This window comes from Taudactylus pleione, unplaced genomic scaffold (assembly GCF_031769625.1).
Source record: "Taudactylus pleione unplaced genomic scaffold, aTauple2 ptg000135l, whole genome shotgun sequence".
Lineage (NCBI taxonomy): Eukaryota > Metazoa > Chordata > Amphibia > Anura > Myobatrachidae > Taudactylus > Taudactylus pleione.
The window spans coordinates 7,095,900-7,115,649 of NW_028284537.1; the positions used below are offsets into that span (position 1 = coordinate 7,095,900).

The 19,750-nt window shown below is 42.7% G+C and overlaps 1 protein-coding gene across 1 annotated transcript in view; it reads left to right on the plus strand.

Moving 5' to 3' along the window:
• Positions 1 to 19,750, plus strand: part of ADAMTS9 (ADAM metallopeptidase with thrombospondin type 1 motif 9) — a 275,988-nt gene that overhangs the window by 206,593 nt on the left and 49,645 nt on the right. The window contains exon 30 of the mRNA XM_088473392.1: positions 3,809 to 3,982. Coding sequence (XP_088329518.1) covers positions 3,809 to 3,982 — 174 coding nt within the window. The remainder of the gene's footprint in view (positions 1 to 3,808; positions 3,983 to 19,750) is intronic.

Genomic DNA, 19,750 nt, shown 5'->3' on the forward strand with positions numbered 1-19,750 from the left:
TTTGGCCCATGGAATTTTTTACTTTAGTTAACCCTAACCCAGAAGCAGTCACAGCAAAATGTACTACACTTGATATTATTCCTTTAATGGTAACTCTGAAAGACAATAACAGAGAAGAATCTAATACATGCAATAAAATAGTATGCAGTCTGTGTTCTACTGCCAGCTGTATCTGCCAACATATTCTGTATGCCCCCAAAGCAGTATTACATAACAACCACACAGGTATTATCCACAGAGAGAATAGACCACCAGAAATAATGCTCCTGATTCATTCCATCATAGCTGGGCAGAACAAAACATACTCCCACCTATGTACTGTGTATAATTATATTCAGATTCTCACAATGGGATAATTAATTGCAATATTGCAACAGTAAGTAAAGATGGGATCTATGCATACAAAGATGGCAGCTTGATAGCAGCTTTACATTTGTGTTCAGGATATGGCTGGACAGTGGGTATATTGGGGGCTGTGGGCATAAACCAGGTAAGATAAGGATTTGGCTGGACAGTGGGTATATTGGGGGATTTGGGCATAAACCAGGTAGGATCAGGATTTGGCTGGACAGTGGGCATATTGGGGGTGTGGGCATAAACCAGGTAAGATCAGGATTTGTCTGGACAGTGGGTATATTGGGGAGCTGTGGGCATAAACCAGATAAGATCAGGATTTGGCTGGACAGTGGGTATATTGGGCAGCTGTGGGCATATACCAGGTAAGATTAGGATTTGGCTGGACAGTGGGTATATTGGGAGCTCTGGGCATAAACCAGGTAAGATCAGGATTTGGCTGGACAGTAGGTATATTAGGGACTGTGGGCATAAACCAGGTAAGATCAGGATTTGGCTGGACAGTGGGTATATTGGGGGCTGTGGCCATAAACCAGATAAGATCAGGATTTGGCTGGGCAGTGGGCATATTGAGGGCTGTGGGCATAAACCATTTTAGAATAGAATGATTATCAGATATTGGTGTTCATGTTGAGATCACATGCAACTATATCCGGATTAATTGCCTGGATATAGCGAGTGCAGCCAACACAACAAATCCTACTTTGGTTATCACATTTGGGGAAGGGCTCTGCCAAAGTTGATTAGAGCAAAGCATTTATCTTGCAAACTGATTATTAGGCTGAATTCCTAAGCAGTTTGGATACACAAGTGATAGAGACATGCAAGGATACAGCCGTTCAGACAATGCACCAAGCAACCAGTCTGTGAATCTAATTCAGAGATTTACATAAATGTTCGATGTTCGCAGATCTGCGCATGCGCACAGGAACTGCCTGTCGCAGTGCCCCAGAGCATGATTGATTAGATTGCATGATTGACATGCTGCTTGAGCTTGGGGGTGGTGACGGAGATCTGTTCCAGGGGGTTGTCGGTCCCGTTTCCTGGGCACGTTGAGTAATTTTGCCAGACATCCTGTGTAATCTGATGGTTGCACTATAGATATTTCCTAACAAACTCAGTATAGAGGTGCAGCCAGTGAGGGAGATTATAACCCAACCACATTCCACACCCTAATGAACCAATTCCCACGGGCTAGACTGGATTATGACCTATCCTAGCAGACTCACGCACGGTAGAGTGGTTGTCCTATTGGGTGAAAAACGAAATAAATTTAAATATCTTGTGTAAAATAAACTAAAACATTCCATTGACAAATAGAGCCCTGTGACACCTACTATGAGACAATAGGCTACAAAACCGTTCTGTATCCCCTTTTCCTATCCATTGATAATTCACAGAGCTCCTGTTTTGATAAATGCCCAACGTCTTATCATAAATTTTTGATGTGTGCATTCATGAAAATATCTAACAAAAGATGGCACAGACGTGTGGCACGACTAACACAACACGCTGAAAACACACTGGCTAGACACAGCAAAGCTGTTAGGCAATTTGGCAGACCCCTGTGAGAAATTAATTTCATGTAAGCAGTATCGGAGGCACTGCAAGCACCAACGAACAACTTTTTGTCACCTAATCCACCGTATATAAAATGCACCTGATTTTATTTTATTTTATAGCCTTTATAGTATTTCTGATTATAGTAAGTTATGTTTAAGGGTGCCACTTAATTGTATTCTTTAAAACTTCTGGATACACAACATTTATAGCAAGTGTCGTTGATACATACATTATATAAACCCCTATAAATAATGGGCGTGATTGTGGTTGCATGCGTTTTGGTCTGCGTGGGATCTGGCGATTTATCGCCGGCTGCGCAGATTTCAGACACCGCGTATGCAACTTTTTTGAGTCGCACCGATTTCTCCTCCGTCTCCGATTGCGACTAGATGGGTGTTACTGGACGGCATCGTAGAATAAATGTTCCTTGGGTGTGTAGGACGGCTTTGCGGGCTTTGAAGGTGAAAAGTCGCACGAAAAGATGATCAGCGCTACCGAATCACGCTACGGCATGGCGTGACTAGAAGTGCTGTTTAACACGCAAGAAAGTAAGACGTATGTGGACACATCATTACCTGGCGCAAAAGCATGTTGCTGATATACGTATGCATTCACTCATTGGTTGAAGTGGGCCTGAACACAATACATTGCCATTCACAGTGTTCTATGGAAGCTACTTGTATTGCTGGCTATGCGAATATGTGCGCTGTATAGTGTACAACAGAGAATTCATGTTTCACTGGCAGATGCCTTAGCATATAACAACCTTATTAGGAATTTTTGTCCTAGCTGAAGACATTGCAACATTGCTTAAATTGACTGTCAAGTTTAAAGAGTCAAAAAGCAGAATTGGTTTGACCCTATGGGGGAGATGTATCAAAATTTGGAGAAAGATAACGTGTGGAAAGGTAAATTAGTTTTTACTTTTCATTGGCCGGTACTTTATCTCCCTTCGAGGTTTGATCCATCTCCCCTTTTGTGAGAGCGAATTCAAATAGACCATCAAACTTATAGGGGTCCAGAGAATGTGCAAGGCTTTGTAAAAACTCATACATGTATGTACATTCTATTGTTATTATGAAAATGTGTAAAATAATTGTTTTCTAATTTATATTGGTAAAAATTGGAAAAGACTATTCTGTTGATTTAATGGTGGCAAAACACTGTCAATATTTATTGAGACCATCATGATCCTAAGTTCACCTATATATATTATTTATGCCCCCAAAGATAGAGGCATGTTATTTTTCAACCTACAGTATATTGCATATTGAATAAAAAGTGATTAGCAGAACAGCTGGCACTATACCGAAATCTTTCTGTAGAGCAGATGTCCAACATTAAAAGTGCCTTACAACAATACTAACTTGTTTGACAAAATTAAATACATCACAGACTTTGTTTTGTTCTGTGTTTGTTTTCTGTTGTTTTGTTATTTGTTTGTTTGCAAATGATTATACCCTTATTATTATGTTTGTTGTTTTTGTCTCATTTTTGTTTTTGCATTTAAAAACGTAAACTTAATTCTGGTTTAAAAATATAAACTTAGTTAAAAGAAAAGTACTAATTCATATATTCTAGCTGCTGATGTGTTAAGTCTTCACTTTTAGGCCTACAAAGGCTATAAAAATAACAAATATAACACATATCCTATTAAATACGAATTGCCAACAAGTGTTTTATGTACTTATAATTTGGAGATAATATTAGAACCGTAATAATAACCATTGAATGTATAATATACAGCTAATTAGCAATACCAGATTTGAAAAAGAAATAAAATCAGAATGCAAATATGTATCTGACGACACAAATATTTTACATCACTAACAGCTCACTTTAGACTTTTACATTTAAAAGTGCGACTTACAGACATCCTTCTTGTTCCTAGTGCTCAGTAACGTGCGGCAAAGGCGTGCAGCAGAGGACCGTCCACTGCCAAATTGTTGCTCAGAAAGTGTCCAGGGAATCGGAGTGTAATCAGTCTACGAGACCTGTATCACAGCAATTTTGCCAGACAGCGGCTTGTCCAGTTTACACTTGGAAAGCAGAAGAATGGCAAGACGTAAGTCGGAGATCCAGGGAACGAGGGGTGGGAAAGGAGGGGGTCTTCTCCGTAATATTCACAACGTACAAGATGCTCATCCTGACGTTGTTTGGGATCACGTTACTCCTGTGAGGTGTAAGCTGCAGCCTCGAGTGCGTTTGTAGATTTTTGTCAGGTTGCCAGATCTTCCGCTCGGCAGGGATTCAGTCTGCCCTGATACAAATCATATGACTGATGGGAGGTTTTTTTTTTTTTTTTGTAAAGTCCTGCACACTTGCCTGCCAAAAAAGGACACACGTGTTCTGAGAGATTAGTAAGTGATGTAAGGAAATATGTTTTTAAAGTTTCACAATATACAGTCCGTTTTTCGTAAATGTCAATTTTTATCACTTTGGCGTCAGTAGGGGAAATTCTAGTTTTTTTTTTTTCCAATAATGATTATTCCAGAGGAAAAGCGGTCGGAACGGACAGAAATGTATTTGCAGTATCAAACTTTACTGAAAAGCTGTTCTTGTATTAGCTGCAAATATTCGCGATGCAAAAATGCCAAAATTAATCCAATTTTTGTTTTGTTTCTTTTGAATCTCAGAATAAATTTTTTCTGGAAAATGTTTAAACACAGTTCAGAGAAATGTTTTACAGAATAACTTAATTTGGGAATAATTCTGGCTACAAATTATTATAGCTAACACCCCACACTGTTATTATAGCTAACACCCGACACTTAGAAGAACTATAGGGGTACCTCCCCAGTTTGGGAAACACCCCCATACTGCTTCCTCCCTTATTGACCACCATGGTCTGTGTTATAGAAATATCACCGTACGATTTTGTTTTTCAGTACCGATAGTAAAAGTCTCCTTATTGCACCTTTGTTCAATAGGGGCAGCCCCTGTCGTCCAGATGCCCCAGTTTAAACAAAAAGGGGTTAATGATTTTCTGTTGCTTCCTGTATATTGGCCTTTTCCAGATGCTAGCAATCAATTCCACCTTAGAAGCTATTTCTTCCTTTTGCAGCAGGTTATAAATCTTCCTGCGGAGATCTTTGTGATTTTTCGGAGCCATGTCGTATAAAGGAAAACATAAAATGTGACAAACTAATTCCGAGACGGGAGAGACGCAAAGGGGGTAATAGGAATAGTTCAACAATGTTCTTTATAATCTGATGCATTATATAACATTTTATTTTTAAATTAAAAAAGGGTTCATTGTTGCAGTAAGTAACAATTAACCCTTAAAAAGGGTTAATTGTTGCAGTAAGACATTTGCAGGTGTGCTTTATATATGGTTTTGTTTTCTCTCTTTGTTTTCATCAAATGTCATCAAGCATTGAATCATCATGAACTTTCTTAAGAAGGCATTGACGTGCACCAGGCAGTGCATAGCCAACAATTGCGCAGAGATGCAAAGGATTGTGGGTAGAGACCTGCAAGTGCCCAACTTTTGACCTGTCTGTATGTCATACGTGATTCAATTGTAGCAATGGCCATGCTAACGCTTCACTTATACCCATTTTCCACCAAAAACCCGGGTCTGACCTGGGTTTTTGGACATGGTTCCAACCCAGGTCAGACCCCGTTTACACTGCACCTTCGATCTGCGTTATTCTTGGGTCGGCCCCATTCACACTGAACCTGGGTCTGTCCTGCTAAACTTGTGAGGTCATAAAAGTGGGAGGTGACTGCTCCACAGCCACCAGTCAGCTCACTTTAGGCATGACCCAGGTCGGATAACCCAGGTTGCACCATTTACACTGCACCATTACCCAGGTCCATCCTGCGTCCAACCCTGGTAGCTTCATGGGTTGGATTCCCAGGTCACTTGACCCGGGTTATCTTTCAGGGACCCTTTTCCATTGAGCCGCTACCCGGGAAAACCCAGCAATAACCTGGTCATTGCAGCAGTGGAAAAGGGGTATAAGTCTAAACTCTGGAGGGAAGACACCAACTTACATTTTACTGCAATTAACAATGTTTTTTCGTCTCCGGGAAAATGTAAATTGTATGCTCTGTTATGTTGCTTTCTAGAGACAACCACCAGGGGTGTACCTAGAAGTTTTTGGGCCCCAAAACAAAATTTTCAAGGGGTCTCCGCCCCAATGCTTCTAGAGAGGCATCTCTTCCCATAGTGGTGTCCTAGTTCTATTTATGCCACCTAGTATTGCCTTAGTGCACATTTTGCCACATTGTAGTGACACCAATACACATTATCCCACACAGTGCTTTCCAATCCATATTATGGGGTCTATTCATCATCACTTCTTTTATACAAAAGCAGTAGATATTAAGTATTGGGGCCATTCATATAAAGGTAATGCTGGAGATATCACTCCAGCGTTGTCCCCATACACTAGCGCTATCGCTTCCGATATCGGCAAGTGTGTACGCACTTGTCGATACCGGGTCCCGCCGCATGAGACATCACTCTGGGTACACATTATTCATACCTCCCAACTGTCCCGCATTCAGCGGGACAGTCCCGTTTTTCTGGTGCTGTCCCACCCGCGGGCCGCAGTGTCCCGCGGTTGGGGCAAAGTTGGGGAGAGCACATACCGCTGCTCTGCATAGCAGAGCAGCAGGTGTGCAGGAGGAGAACAGATGCCGTGAGCATGCACTCGGCATCTGTTCTCGTGTGAACGGATTTCCTGGGGGCTGCCCAGCATCTCGGAGAGTGCTGGGCACACCCCAAAGTGACGAAAAAGGGGGAAGCCTCAAGGCTCCGCCCCATTTTCAATAGGCTCCACCTCCTTTTAATTAGCCCTCACCCCCTTTTTGGTCACGTGACCTGTCCCTCCTTCCGACATTGAAATGTTGGGAGGTATGCATTATTTAGTGTGTACCCTGCCTTACCTTCTCTGGACTCTTCACTAACTGACAAAGTGGCAGGATACTGCATTATGTCCACCACACTGCTGGGAACCGACTCCCAGCATCATAGCGGACATGATCTAATATACTGCCAGGGAGAAATGCAGGATTTTGAGTGGGGGGATATATATATATAGATAGATAGATAGATAGATAGATAGATAAGATCGATATATAAATCAAGATAGATATAGATATATAGATATATTTATAGCTAGAGAAAGATAGAGATATAGACATATATATATATATATATATATATATTTTTATATATATATATATATATATATACATACTTGCCATCTCTCCCTGATTGTCAGGGTGACTCCCTGAAATAGCAGCAATCTCCCTGTCTCCCTGAAGAGTCTACCAATCTCCCTCATTGAACCTTACCCCCATTATGTAGCTGTTATATATATATATATATATATATATATATATAAAAAAAATGACATGTATACATTCAAATGGAATCATTAGTATAATTTCCCTGCATTGAGTATAAGGCACAATGATCCCTATGGTTACATGTATTTTCTGAAAAGTATCAGTGTGTTTTCATCAACAAATAGATCTTACTGACTGCTTTGGGGCTCATTTCCGTTTGGATGTAAATCAGTTTTAGGACACGCCTCTCAGATGTAGCAGTACACGCCCACTTTACCACCGCGCTCATAGGTGCTGCTTTCACAATCTCCCTGAAATGCGCTTTCAAAGTAGGCAAATATATATATATATATATATATATATATATATATATATATTAAGGATTCTGCCTTTGAACCTCTATATACCCCTGCCTATACCTTCTAATATCCTGCCTATAAACCTCTAAGGATGACGCTAATTTGCGTACGCAGTCATACAGTAAATAAAGACTCCAGACCTAGAACCTGTGGTTCCAAAGCACAAAGTATTATTCAAGTAAAAATACAGCAGTTACACGCTATGATCCTCATAAAATCTTAGCGCAAAGAGATTATACAGACCCAAGTACAGTTATACATACGCAGCGCTCTCTTGTCCAGATGTTAGGCATCAGCAAGAAACCCCTCGTCATTCAGCACGAAGACTAGGAACCCAGGGTCAGAGCACACATATTTATACCCCCCACAAATAAACAACACAATAGAGAAGTTTGTTGCTAATACCATTGGTCCTAAAGGAGAGGACATATGTTACAAAACATTTAACAGATTGGTTCAAATAGACACGATCCAGCCTCTAACAACTGGTGGTCTCTGGTTTCCTGCCCCATGCAAATCCTAACAGTTGTTCATATAATGTATATTTTGTTGCTTGAAGTCTCTGCAGTCCATAAGTTGAGAATGCATGTTGCGATCTCTCCATCGATTTTACCGGGATACTGTTGAGAGAGTACGCATCAATACAATACCAAACATGGCTTACTTATCACGTATAAAACCTTATTTACGAAATAATCTTTATTTCCTAAAAATTATAATAAATGTGCATACTTGAATCTTATACCTTAAAGCTTATGGAACCTTGTATGTGAATATGTAATATATAAGTATGTGGGGTTTGATGTAAAGATGCTAGTTAACTTGGGGCAGATGCGTGTGCGTGAAGCTAATATTCAGCGTTTTCATACAGGGTCTTATGCATTCACTAATATGCAACTAGTTAACAGCGCAATTGTGCGTATTAATGTGTGTATGAGAACACCTAGCAGTGTGGAATGCTGAGCATTATAGTTCCATGACTTGCTCATGCCCCAGCAGCCCCCACCCTTCTCAGGCTCCAAAATACTGGTCTTTGTTCTCCCAGGGCCTGTGTGGATGCAAATTAGCACAGCTACAAGACCCAAACCTCAGATAACACTCTTGGCTTTGAAGGTATTTTATTGTAGGAAGCCTGCTAATGTAAGGTGCTACAACTGACCCTCTTGCTGTATTCGAGCAGGGCCACCTGGAGTGAGAGCAGACATTATGTCCATGAAGCTTGTCTTCACACTCTAGTTGTCACGTGGCCATTTGCTCTATTTAGCTAATGCAATCCAATTTTGACATACTGTACAGCCATTTCTGAAATATATCCTTTAGGGGAATTATAATAATACACACATTTTATCCAGAGCACCCAAACTACGTAAAGTCATGAAATGGGCTTTTGATGAATCGCCATAACTTATGGCGATGGTCACAGATGCAATCGCATGATGCTAATAGTAATATTGCCACATGTACTAAAGTGTGAGATTATCTAAAATGGCGCTTAGGCGGCCATTCGCAAAATGGCGTCTTGCGATCTCATTTCCAAGATGGTGTCTTGCGGCCAGTCGCAAGATGGCATCGCTGTGATCCAATTTTAAACTGATCTTGTCTCAGTCAATAATCCAGCTTCACCAGTCCACCCTTTGATAGCGAACAACATGCTATCACAATCTGATTTTAAAATATAATTTAGACTTACATTTATATACTATTTAGTGTTATTATGGGATGGCACAAGGTGGTTCTTAATCCATCAATAATGTGTCTCTGAGTGGGGACATAAAACTACTATTATACGCACACCGCGGATCTTGGAAGATCATGTGAAAGGTGTGGGGATACACCAGTATAGACTATAAAGGCAGTCTTGAAGGGGAAATTTGAGACTTTACATTATCTGAGGTGTTTTAAAATAACATTTCAATAATACATTTTATGCATGTCTAAATATAATACATTAAATGATGGTATTTCCTAGTTCAGGGTTGTAATGCAGTTCTATATTTACCTCTGTATTCATACTGACCACCATCATAATTTCGTTCTTTCATTTTACTCTATTTTTACATTTTCCACACTTCAACACAATAGGAACACACCGGACACATATGCCAATTATTAAGATGACAATCAGTATAAGGATTAAGAATTTGCCGATGCTGGCGATCACTTCCTGGACCCATTCCCCTAGACCTGAGAACCATTTCACTGGGTTCAGCCATGAAACCCATCCTTCTATCTTCTCCCCTACTTCAGCCACTGAAGCATTATGGTTCTTACGAAATTCCCATTTTAGCTGCAGAATTTCATCCATCTTCCGGTCTATCACTTCCTTATGGTCGCTGGTATCATTGGTGACATAGGTGCAACATTTTACTCCAAATTGGATGGCCAACATTACGCAATACCCTCCAGTAACAGCAGTTAAATAATTTAACACTAGCCTGTGTTGCACCAGTTCTTTCTTGTACGCTTGCAATTCTCCCCCTGTATAGCTGAATGTGTCATCGTACATCTCGGTGATATTATCTATCAATTTAGCAAGTCCTGAATATATCTAAAGTTTAATGTACCCCGAGCGATCCTGGTGGGATCCAATGCGACTAAAACTTGAAACCCAGTTGTCTCACTAATTAACTGAGTGGCTTTGTGCACGTCACCAGGTATCATATTTCGTTTGCCTGTGTGTTCATATTGTGTGTGAAGATATGGTGGCGGTGTGTTTTTATGTATACCAAGCATTTCAACATGTGTGAGGGTCATAACTTCTGGGACTACTCTTCCCAGGTAACACAAACCTTCGGAACTCGGGAAGAGCCACTTATACGCTTTTCTTCCACATATAAAATATACATTATCAGGGAGAACATAAGGAATGGTATGCATCATTATCATTAAGCACATTTCCCTTGCAAACAATCCTATTTCTGGGTCTTCCATCTGGTACATGCAAGTTTCTGGCTGTATTATTTTAGCACACTAACCATCTGGCACCTTACCAATAATTTCTTTGGTGGAACTCAATGCATACCGGTACCTAAAATGTCTCCCACTAGATTTAATTGAGCGTAACAGATCATGGTTTATGGACTCATTATCAGCTCTTTGTGAGAAGGTCATCGTCTGATTATTCCCTGTCACTTCCCAACTCCCGGGTTTATTGTGGTTGCTTATGTTTATACACAAAAGTGACCTATCTACTTGGAATTGATACAGTTTGAAATGAGGTGGTTTGGATGAGAGGAATTTTCCATCCAAGGTTTTCCCTTTCTGTAATTCTAAAATTTCCGTGATATTCAGCGGAAATGGCATCAACCCTACATTATGCTGTCCCTGTGGCACATGTGAACACACCCAGCAATCAGTTTGATTTAACACTTTGCCTACCATGCTATGATAATCCTCTAGAGGATACCCACCCCAGTACGGGTTATATTTAGGCTGGCACCGCTGGATACAATTCTCATCAACTAGGGGCCCACAAAGCTCACAAATACAGGAATCTTCAGACGATAAACCTCCACACCGTCCCTGAGTATCCGGAATAACAGCTCTCTTAACAATAACAGTACTAAGATTGGTCAGACACTCCCCTGATTGGCATTGCACTCCTTCTGACTCCACTCCATCAGCGCTGCCATCAGCTCCCATCTCCTCTATCGGTCCTCCATCACAGAAACTGGGTATCCCCAAACAGATCATCACGACAAAAACTCTGGAAGAAAGAACTAGGATGACCACAGCAGACCACTCCATTGCTGGGAGCACTGATCTACACATTTCTTTAGCTCAGGTATCTCACCGTCACCTTTTTAATCCTTCCGGCACAAGCTCGCAATTGACAGGTCCACGTTATCGGCCTTGTCTCCGCCTTGTATCTCCACTGGTTGGTTAACCTCCCTATAGTGAGTGGAATGGACCCACGTATCTTCCCTGGCCATCCTTTGAGGATGTGGTATTTTGTCAACAATCGTCAGATACGGACCTTTCCACCAATCAGTCAAACGACCGAAGCTAAAAAAATTTGGATCGTAACAAATTCCCCAGGTTTGACATAATGACAGTTTGCATTAGACATGTTAGTTAATAACACTTTAAATTTCTGTTATTCTTATTCATCTTCGTATCTCAAAGGGGGGACAGATAAAATAAATGACAGTCTGGAACGATCTTGGTTTTATTACCCATCACCTTACACATGTTCTGGGAAACGTCACCTGTAAAATGAGTCCCCCTATGACTTTGAATAATTCTAGGGATATAGGACCTTATTCAGAGGCGGCCGCACGGTCTACGACCGCATGGCCGCCTCGATGTTTGGCCAGTGCGCATGCGCACGAGGGAGCCGGCTCCCTCGTGCGCATGCATGAGACCCGCTACGACTGACAGCGCTGGTCGTAGCGGGTCTCTTTCCAAAGGGGGCGAGCTGTCGATGTTGATTGATAGCTCGCCCCGTTTGGAAGGTGGGCCGGGGGGGTGGCAGCCCAAATGGAGGCGTTCCCATGGGAACGCCTACCGTTTGGGGGAGGCCCCACTGACATCACTAGTGATGTCAGTGGAGAGCTTCCGGCTCTGACAGAGCCAGAAGCTCTCCGGGGCTTACGACAAGTGAGACCCTACCCTAGGGTCTCATCGTAAGCCCCGATGGTCGCGATGGTCTCTGACTATCGCGACCATCACCCGAGCGGTCGTTAGAGCTGTGGGTGTAAACCCACAGCCTAACGACCGCAACGGAGGCGGGAGGTCAAGATGCAAGTGGCCACCCAGTTTCTGAGCGACTGCTTGCATCCTCCGACCGCCTCTGAATGAGGTCCATAGTATCTGCAGCATACAGGTTCCTGCAATTAAATCTTGTTATTAATAGCTACTGCTCTAAATAATGCCTGGGCCCCTGGGTTGGATAGTATTCCGAGTATTTGAAGTTTGCCTGGCATGTCTGCCGTTTATCCTTAGCAACCTTGTGTCCTGTGTGTGAGAGATAAAGCACAACAGTTAAATGTCATTTAAACATGACCTAAATACAACAATAAATCGTCCACATTTTACATTAGAACAGATCCATTTGCAGGTTGAAAAGATTGTAAACAGTCATATAAGGCTTTGGAGAAGATAGTGGGGTTGCCTATGAACCCATGAGAAACCCGTGTTCATGTGTGGTGTTCTTCACTTTGCAGTACTTACTTATGTGTCCCACTTGGTGACAGTTAAAACATCTGTTTGAACGGGTGGATGAAAGGATTGTTGTGGGAGTTGAGCAAGAGGGAAAGATGGTGGGTATGGGTAGGAATATGGAGGATAAGGGTATGGTGGGAGGTATGAAATTTGTGGGTAGCATGGGACCTGTGGTTGTGTATGATATGTGGGGTAAGGATGTGTTTGCTGTGGTGTGGGATTGGTGAGAATTTGTAACTGTTCAGGTGCAAGTGTGTGTATAGTGCAGGTGTGTCTACTGGTTGTGATGTTACAGTCATTCCTTGCAGAGCTTGGATACTGACAGCCATTAGTTTTTTTGCTCTGGGCCTCTCTCTTCTTTGAGATGTTTTTATCATGTTCTATGGCAGATTCTATGAGGGTATCTATTGTGACTCCCCTCCAGCCAGGCTGTGAGGTCTGAACTAGGGTAATATTATCTTGGTTTACTTGGTCTGTTAAGGGAACGTCACCATCCAATACACAATCCGTGACAAATTTTGTCACGTCAGTATTGCTTGGTAGACAGGCCCTTAACACCACACGCCAGTCTTTATTAGTTGGCTCATGAGAACTACCCAAATTTCTCAAAAATTTCTGACATTTGGCTAGTTCCTTTTTGGGATCGGGGAAATCATTTATGGAATTTAGTTCTGCTCTTGTCCAAGGACAATGCATTACCACTTCCCTCATGGGCACTACACCGTTCGCATCTGCATTCCCATTCGGAACAGTTATTGTCCGAATGGGATGCGCTGCTACCTTTGACCTTGTTACTTGGCTGGGGGTTTAATCTGTTGCTGCTACGTATGGTATTAACAACTTCCTCTACGGGTGCAGAGGGTGTTAGCACTTCCCTTGCTGTTACCGATGGAGATGGTGGACCACTCGTGATTGTTGTGATGCAGCATCTATCATCTGTACAGCATGGGAAATGGCAGACATTACAATAGGCTCATCATCCACATGATGAACATTTTCTTTATAGTTGCTTAAGAGAGGGTACAAATTGCTTGCTACATTTTTATGGGTATTTTTTATAACTGTACTTGCACCTCCATCCACATAAGGTGGGGGTGGTGCGTGTGAACTGCTGGCAATACCTTCCACATGTGAACTGCTGGCAATACCTTCCACAACGCTACCTTGCTGCACGTGCGCGCCATTTTGCGGCTCGCCCGCATTGCAATTCAGCGTCGCAGATATATTCTCTGGCAGTGCGCTCGCAACGCTAGTTTGCGTTGCTTGCCCATTGTTAAGCCACGCATCCACTTCATGCTGCCACAACTTTAAACATTCATAATATTTGACCTTTTTCTCTCGGGAGCGCATCAGACTGATGTGATCCCGGACATTATCTAATACATCTTTATCAAAACGACCAATTCTGGGAAACGGTCTAACACTCTTCATTGTCATTTTAAACCATACATCACAATACCTTATTGCATAAGTACCGTACTTAGTATGCATAATACGACGGGCCGATCCAAACGGCGCTTACATTAGCAGCACATCATTGTCTAACATCTCTTTTGTTTGCATGGCCCCCATTCTGAGACAACTCCTACGTTTTTCAATAAAGATTTAAACTGGTGAAAGACAGTCAAGATACTTTCACTTACCTGTGGACGATTTAACGGCAGCGCCCACACACCTGTGAAGATTTGAAGAAGGCTACTCCACCCACCCGGATAAGATTTAAGAAGGCAACTTCCACACCTATGGAAGTTTAAGTCGGCTACTTCCACGCACCTCTCTACAACAAAGACAACATGTACACCTGCTACTGTGTATAGAACGGTAAGCTGCTTACCGAGCGGCTAACACTTAGCCCTTAAAGGTCATACGGTACCTCTAACTTTAGGGAACAAGTTACCCCTACCAACAAATAATCACTGTTACACACTTTTTTTCCTGCGCAGAAAAATACACGTTAACCCAGATATTGACAACAATTGAAAAGAATGTAAACCTCAACGGCTTTGTTTAAACACGTGGCAGCACAACCGGAAGTACGTATACGCTATTGTGCGACTACAACACAACCGTATGACAACCTTTAGCTGCATACACAAAAGTGCGTCTTTACTGTGCGCAAAACTGCGTCTCTCCCGTGTGTTCAATACTGCGGCACCCCTTTAAATGTTAGGTTCTATCAACAAAGGAAAACAAACTTTTTCCTCTCTTGTCCCTGGATTCTAGTCAGCGTCCCTGGCTCACATGAAAATGGATGGCGATCTCTCAGCACCGAGCGGTTGCAGGTAAACCCTGCATGTGGCCACTCCACCCTTTGGTGAGAAATCGATAACCGTAAGTGCCGTGTGAGTGGGTAAGTGACTTCACTATGAGCCCCCAACTAGGGATACTGCCTTTGAACCTCTATATACCCCTGCCTACCTTCTAATATCCTGCCTATAAACCTCTAAGGATGACGCTAATTTGCGTACGCAGTCATACAGTAAATAAAGACTCCAGACCTAGAACCTGTGGTTCCAAAGCACAAAGTATTATTCAAGTAAAAGTACAGCAGTTACACGCTATGATCCTCATAAAATCTTAGCGCGAAGAGATTATATTGACCCAAGTACAATTATACATACGCAGCGCTCTCTGGTCCAGATGTTAGGCATCAGCAAGAAACCCCTCGTCAATCAGCATTCAGCACGAAGACTAGGAACCCATGGTCAGAGCACACATATTTATACCCCCCAGAAATAAACAACACAATAGAGAAGTTTGTTGCTAATACCATTGGCCCTAAAGGAGAGGGATTATGTTACAAAACATTTAACAGATTGGTTCAAATAGACACGATCCAGCCTCTAACAACTAGTGGTCTCTGGTTTCCCGCCCCATGCAAATCCTAACAGTTGTTCATATAATGTATATTTTGTTGCTTGAAGTCTCTGCGGTCCATAAGTTGAGAATGCATGTTGCGATCCCTCCATCGATATTACCGGAATACTGTTGAGAGAGTACACATCAATACAATACCAAACATGGCTTACTTATCACGTATAAAACCTTATTTATGAAATAATCTTTATTTCCTAACAATTATAATAAATGTGCATACTTGAATCTTATACCTTAAAGCTTATGGAACCTTGTATGTGAATATGTAATGTGTGAGTATGTGGGGTTTGATGTGAAGACGCTAGTTAACTTGTGGCAGATGCATGTGCGTGAAGCTAATATTCAGCGTTTTCATACAGGGTCTTATGCATTCGCTAATATGCGACTAGTTAACAGCGCAATTGTGCGTATTAATGTGTGTATGAGAACACCTAGCAGTGTGGAATGCTGAGCATTATAGTTCCATGACTTGCTCATGCCCCAGCAGCCCCCACCTTTCTCAGGCTCCAAAATACTGGTCTTTGTTCTCCCAGGGCCTGTGTGGATGCAAATTAGCACAGCTACAAGACCCAAACCTCAGATAACACTCTTGGCTTTGAAGGTATTTTATTGTAGGAAGCCTGCTAATGTAAGGTGCTACAAACTACCCTCTTGCTGTATTCGAGCAGGGCCACCTGGAGTGAGAGCAGACGTTATGTCCATGAAGCTTGTCTTCACACTCTAGTTGTCACGTGGCCATTTGCTCTGTTTAGCTAATGCAATCCAATTTTGACATACTGTACAGCCATTTCTGAAATATATCCTTTAGGGGAATTATAATAATACACACACTTTATCCAGAGCACCCAAACTACGTAAAGTCATGAAATTGGCTTTTGATGAATCGCCGTAACTTATGGCGATGGTCACAGATGCAATCGCATGATGCTAATAGTAATATCGCCACATGTACTAAAGTGTGAGTTTATCTAAAATGGCGCTTAGGCGGCCATTCGCAAAATGGCGTCTTGCGATCTCATTTCCAAGATGGTGTCTTGCGGCCAGTCGCAAGATGGCGTTGCTGCGATCCACTTTTAAACTGATCGTCTCAGTCAATAATCCAGCTTCGACAATATATATATATATATATATAGTATAGACAGAGAGGGAGGAATGGACAGGGAGGAGAGGGAGGAATGGAAAGGGAGGGAGGGAGGGAGAGAGGGGGAAAGGAGAGAGACAGAGAGAGAGGAGAGACGAGGGGGCAGAGGTACAGGGAATAGAGGGATGGAGTAGAGAAACAGAGAGAGAGTAAGGGGAGGTAGAGAGAGAGAGAGAGGAATGGACAGGGAGAGAGAGGTAGACAGGAAGGCACAGAGAGGGAGAGCGTGAGAAGGGGAAGGAGAGATAGAAGGGACTGAGAGAGCGCGCACACATACCTGTTGCAGCTGCGGGAGCCATGAGCTTTGTGATGGGGGCGGGCACTTCACTGCATTAGTCCCCGCACATACACCTGTGAATCATGGTGTTATGTCAACAAGGGGGCAGGGCTTTTATAGGCAGCCACTAGCAGTCCACCAGTCTGTGTGCTGTCTGTAGAAAAAGGAGGGGGGTTTAACCCCCTATTGTTCCTCAGCACACTGAATAATGCTTGCAACAATATATGAAGACTATGTGGTCATAGAAATTCAGAGATATTGGTTGCATGCATTTGCAAATGCATGGGAAGCTGCTAGGCCTCGTCGCGGCTTCTCTGTCACTAGCAGTCCCTAACACTACGGGGTTCACATCCGGGGCGCAGTGCACCCCGAAAAACATCCAGCCCAGGACCCCCCCAGGGCATCACACGAAAAATGGAAAAAGAGTGACAGTGCAGTGTAAAGTATAGATGTGTAAGACTAATTAATGTGTTGAAAAAAGGGGTTAAAATATATGTGAATATTACATGAATAAAATACAAACATAACAGGTGATGTGAAAAGCAACTATGTGTATTAAGTGGTGATGCCCTGAGGAGGCCCAGCCAGACCAGCCCCGGGGGCCCTACGCCCAAAGGCTCACCCCAAATGTAAAATATACCAATTATAAGGCCTCATGATAAAGGCACATATACATTTTGTCAAATGTAAGGCCTCCTGATAAAGGCACATACATAAATGCATCCAAATTGAGAGCCAGCTTACCTGGGAGTCACCCCTGGGAACTCCGACTAGCACTACTAGAACCACCATGCCCTACTAATGCTGGCTCCTTCATGCAACTCACAACAAACAAACAAAGATGGCAGCTGCTCAATCAATCTAGTAGTACTAATCAGGTGCATGAAATGGAGGGGTCATACTAAGTAGAAAAAGGAGGGCTGAACATTTTTCGGGGTGCACTGCACCCCGGACATGAACTCCGTAGTGTTAGGGACTGCTAGTGACAGAGAAGCCGTGATGGGGCCTAGCAGCCTCCCATGTATTTACAAATGCATGCAACCAATATCTCTGAATTTCTATGACCATATAGTCTTCATATATAGTTGCAAGTATTATTCAGTGTGCTGAGGAACAATAGAGGATTAATCCCCCCTCCTTTTTCTACTTAGTATGACCCCTCCCTTTCATGCACCTGATTAGTACTGCTAGATTGATTGAGAAGTTGCCATTTTTGTTAGTATGCTGTCTGTGCCTGACTGTGTGATTCTGCCGGGAGCCGGCCAGGGGGAGTGGCCAGCTTCAGGTCAATATCTGCGGCACTGTGGGGTCCCCCAAGGTGTGGGGGTCCCTAGACGACCACCCCGTCCGCCCCTCCTATAATCAGGACCTGTGCGCAGTAACACTGACGAGTCAAACTTGCACAAATTAGAATGTTAAATAATGGGGGCCCCTATACCACCTGGAGCAGTAAAAGTTAATTTAAAATGTTTATGATTTTATGTTCTACCTGTGGATAAAGGCATACATGTGAGAGGTATTCATTTCTGAACAAGCAAAAGTGCATTGCAAATGCCATTCTTGATAGCACAGGACTGCCATTTTATAGGTAAGCAGAGCACATAGAATTGCCAGCCAAAATGTCAGTATTTGCAGAAGTGTAAATGTTTGCAGTGTCTGTTGTAAGGATATAGGTGGATAGGGAGTGTTCCTTGCTGACAGAGACTTATGTGCTTTATTCCAGAGGGGGCTGCCAAAATGTCAGAAAGTATGCCACAAAATGCCTGGCAATAATTTGGGGCCTCAGAGAGTTAACTGACTGCTTTCTTATGAGAATCCGTCCCACCTGCAAAATGGCTGTCTCCATTTTTACGCAAGAGAGAAATGTATCAAACCTTGGAGAGATAAAGCGGAGTGAGATAAAGTACCCACCAATCAGCTTGTCACTTTGATGGAAAAATTACAGTTAGGAGCTGATTGGTTGGTACTTTATCTCTCTCCACAATTTAGTACATCTACCCCAAAAACTCTCTCCACTTTATCTCTCTCCAAAGTTTGATACATCTCCCACTTGTTCTCGTTGTACAGAACGCATCAAAATGTGCCCCAAACAATGTATTTTCTACAGATTGTAAAGGCTTTGAGATTAAGGGGCCTATTCATCATCATTTAATTTTTACAAAAGCAGGTGAAATTAACATTTTCCGCAATTGTAAAAATAAAATTTTCAGGCCATTCATCAAGAAGGTGAAGATATCACAGATATCTCCTGCTTACCTTCCTCTGGCGGAATGGCCCGCTGTCCCCATACACTAGTATCACAGATATCTCCTGCTTACCTTCCTCTTGTGGAATGGCCCACTGTCCCATTACACTAGTATCACAGATATCTCCTGCTTACCTTCCTCTTGTGGAATGGCCGCTGTCCCCATACACTAGTATCACAGATATCTCCTACTTACCTTCCTCTGGCGGAGTGGCCCGCTGTCCCCATACACTAGTATCACAGATATCTCCTGCTTACCTTCCTCTGGCGGAATGGCCCGCTGTCCCCATACACTAGTATCACAGATATCTCCTACTTACCTTCCTCTTGTGGAATGGCCGCTGTCCCCATACACTAGTATCACAGATATCTCCTACTTACCTTCCTCTGGCGGAGTGGCCCGCTGTCCCCATACACTAGTATCACAGATATCTCCTGCTTACCTTCCTCTGGCGGAATGTCCCGCTGTC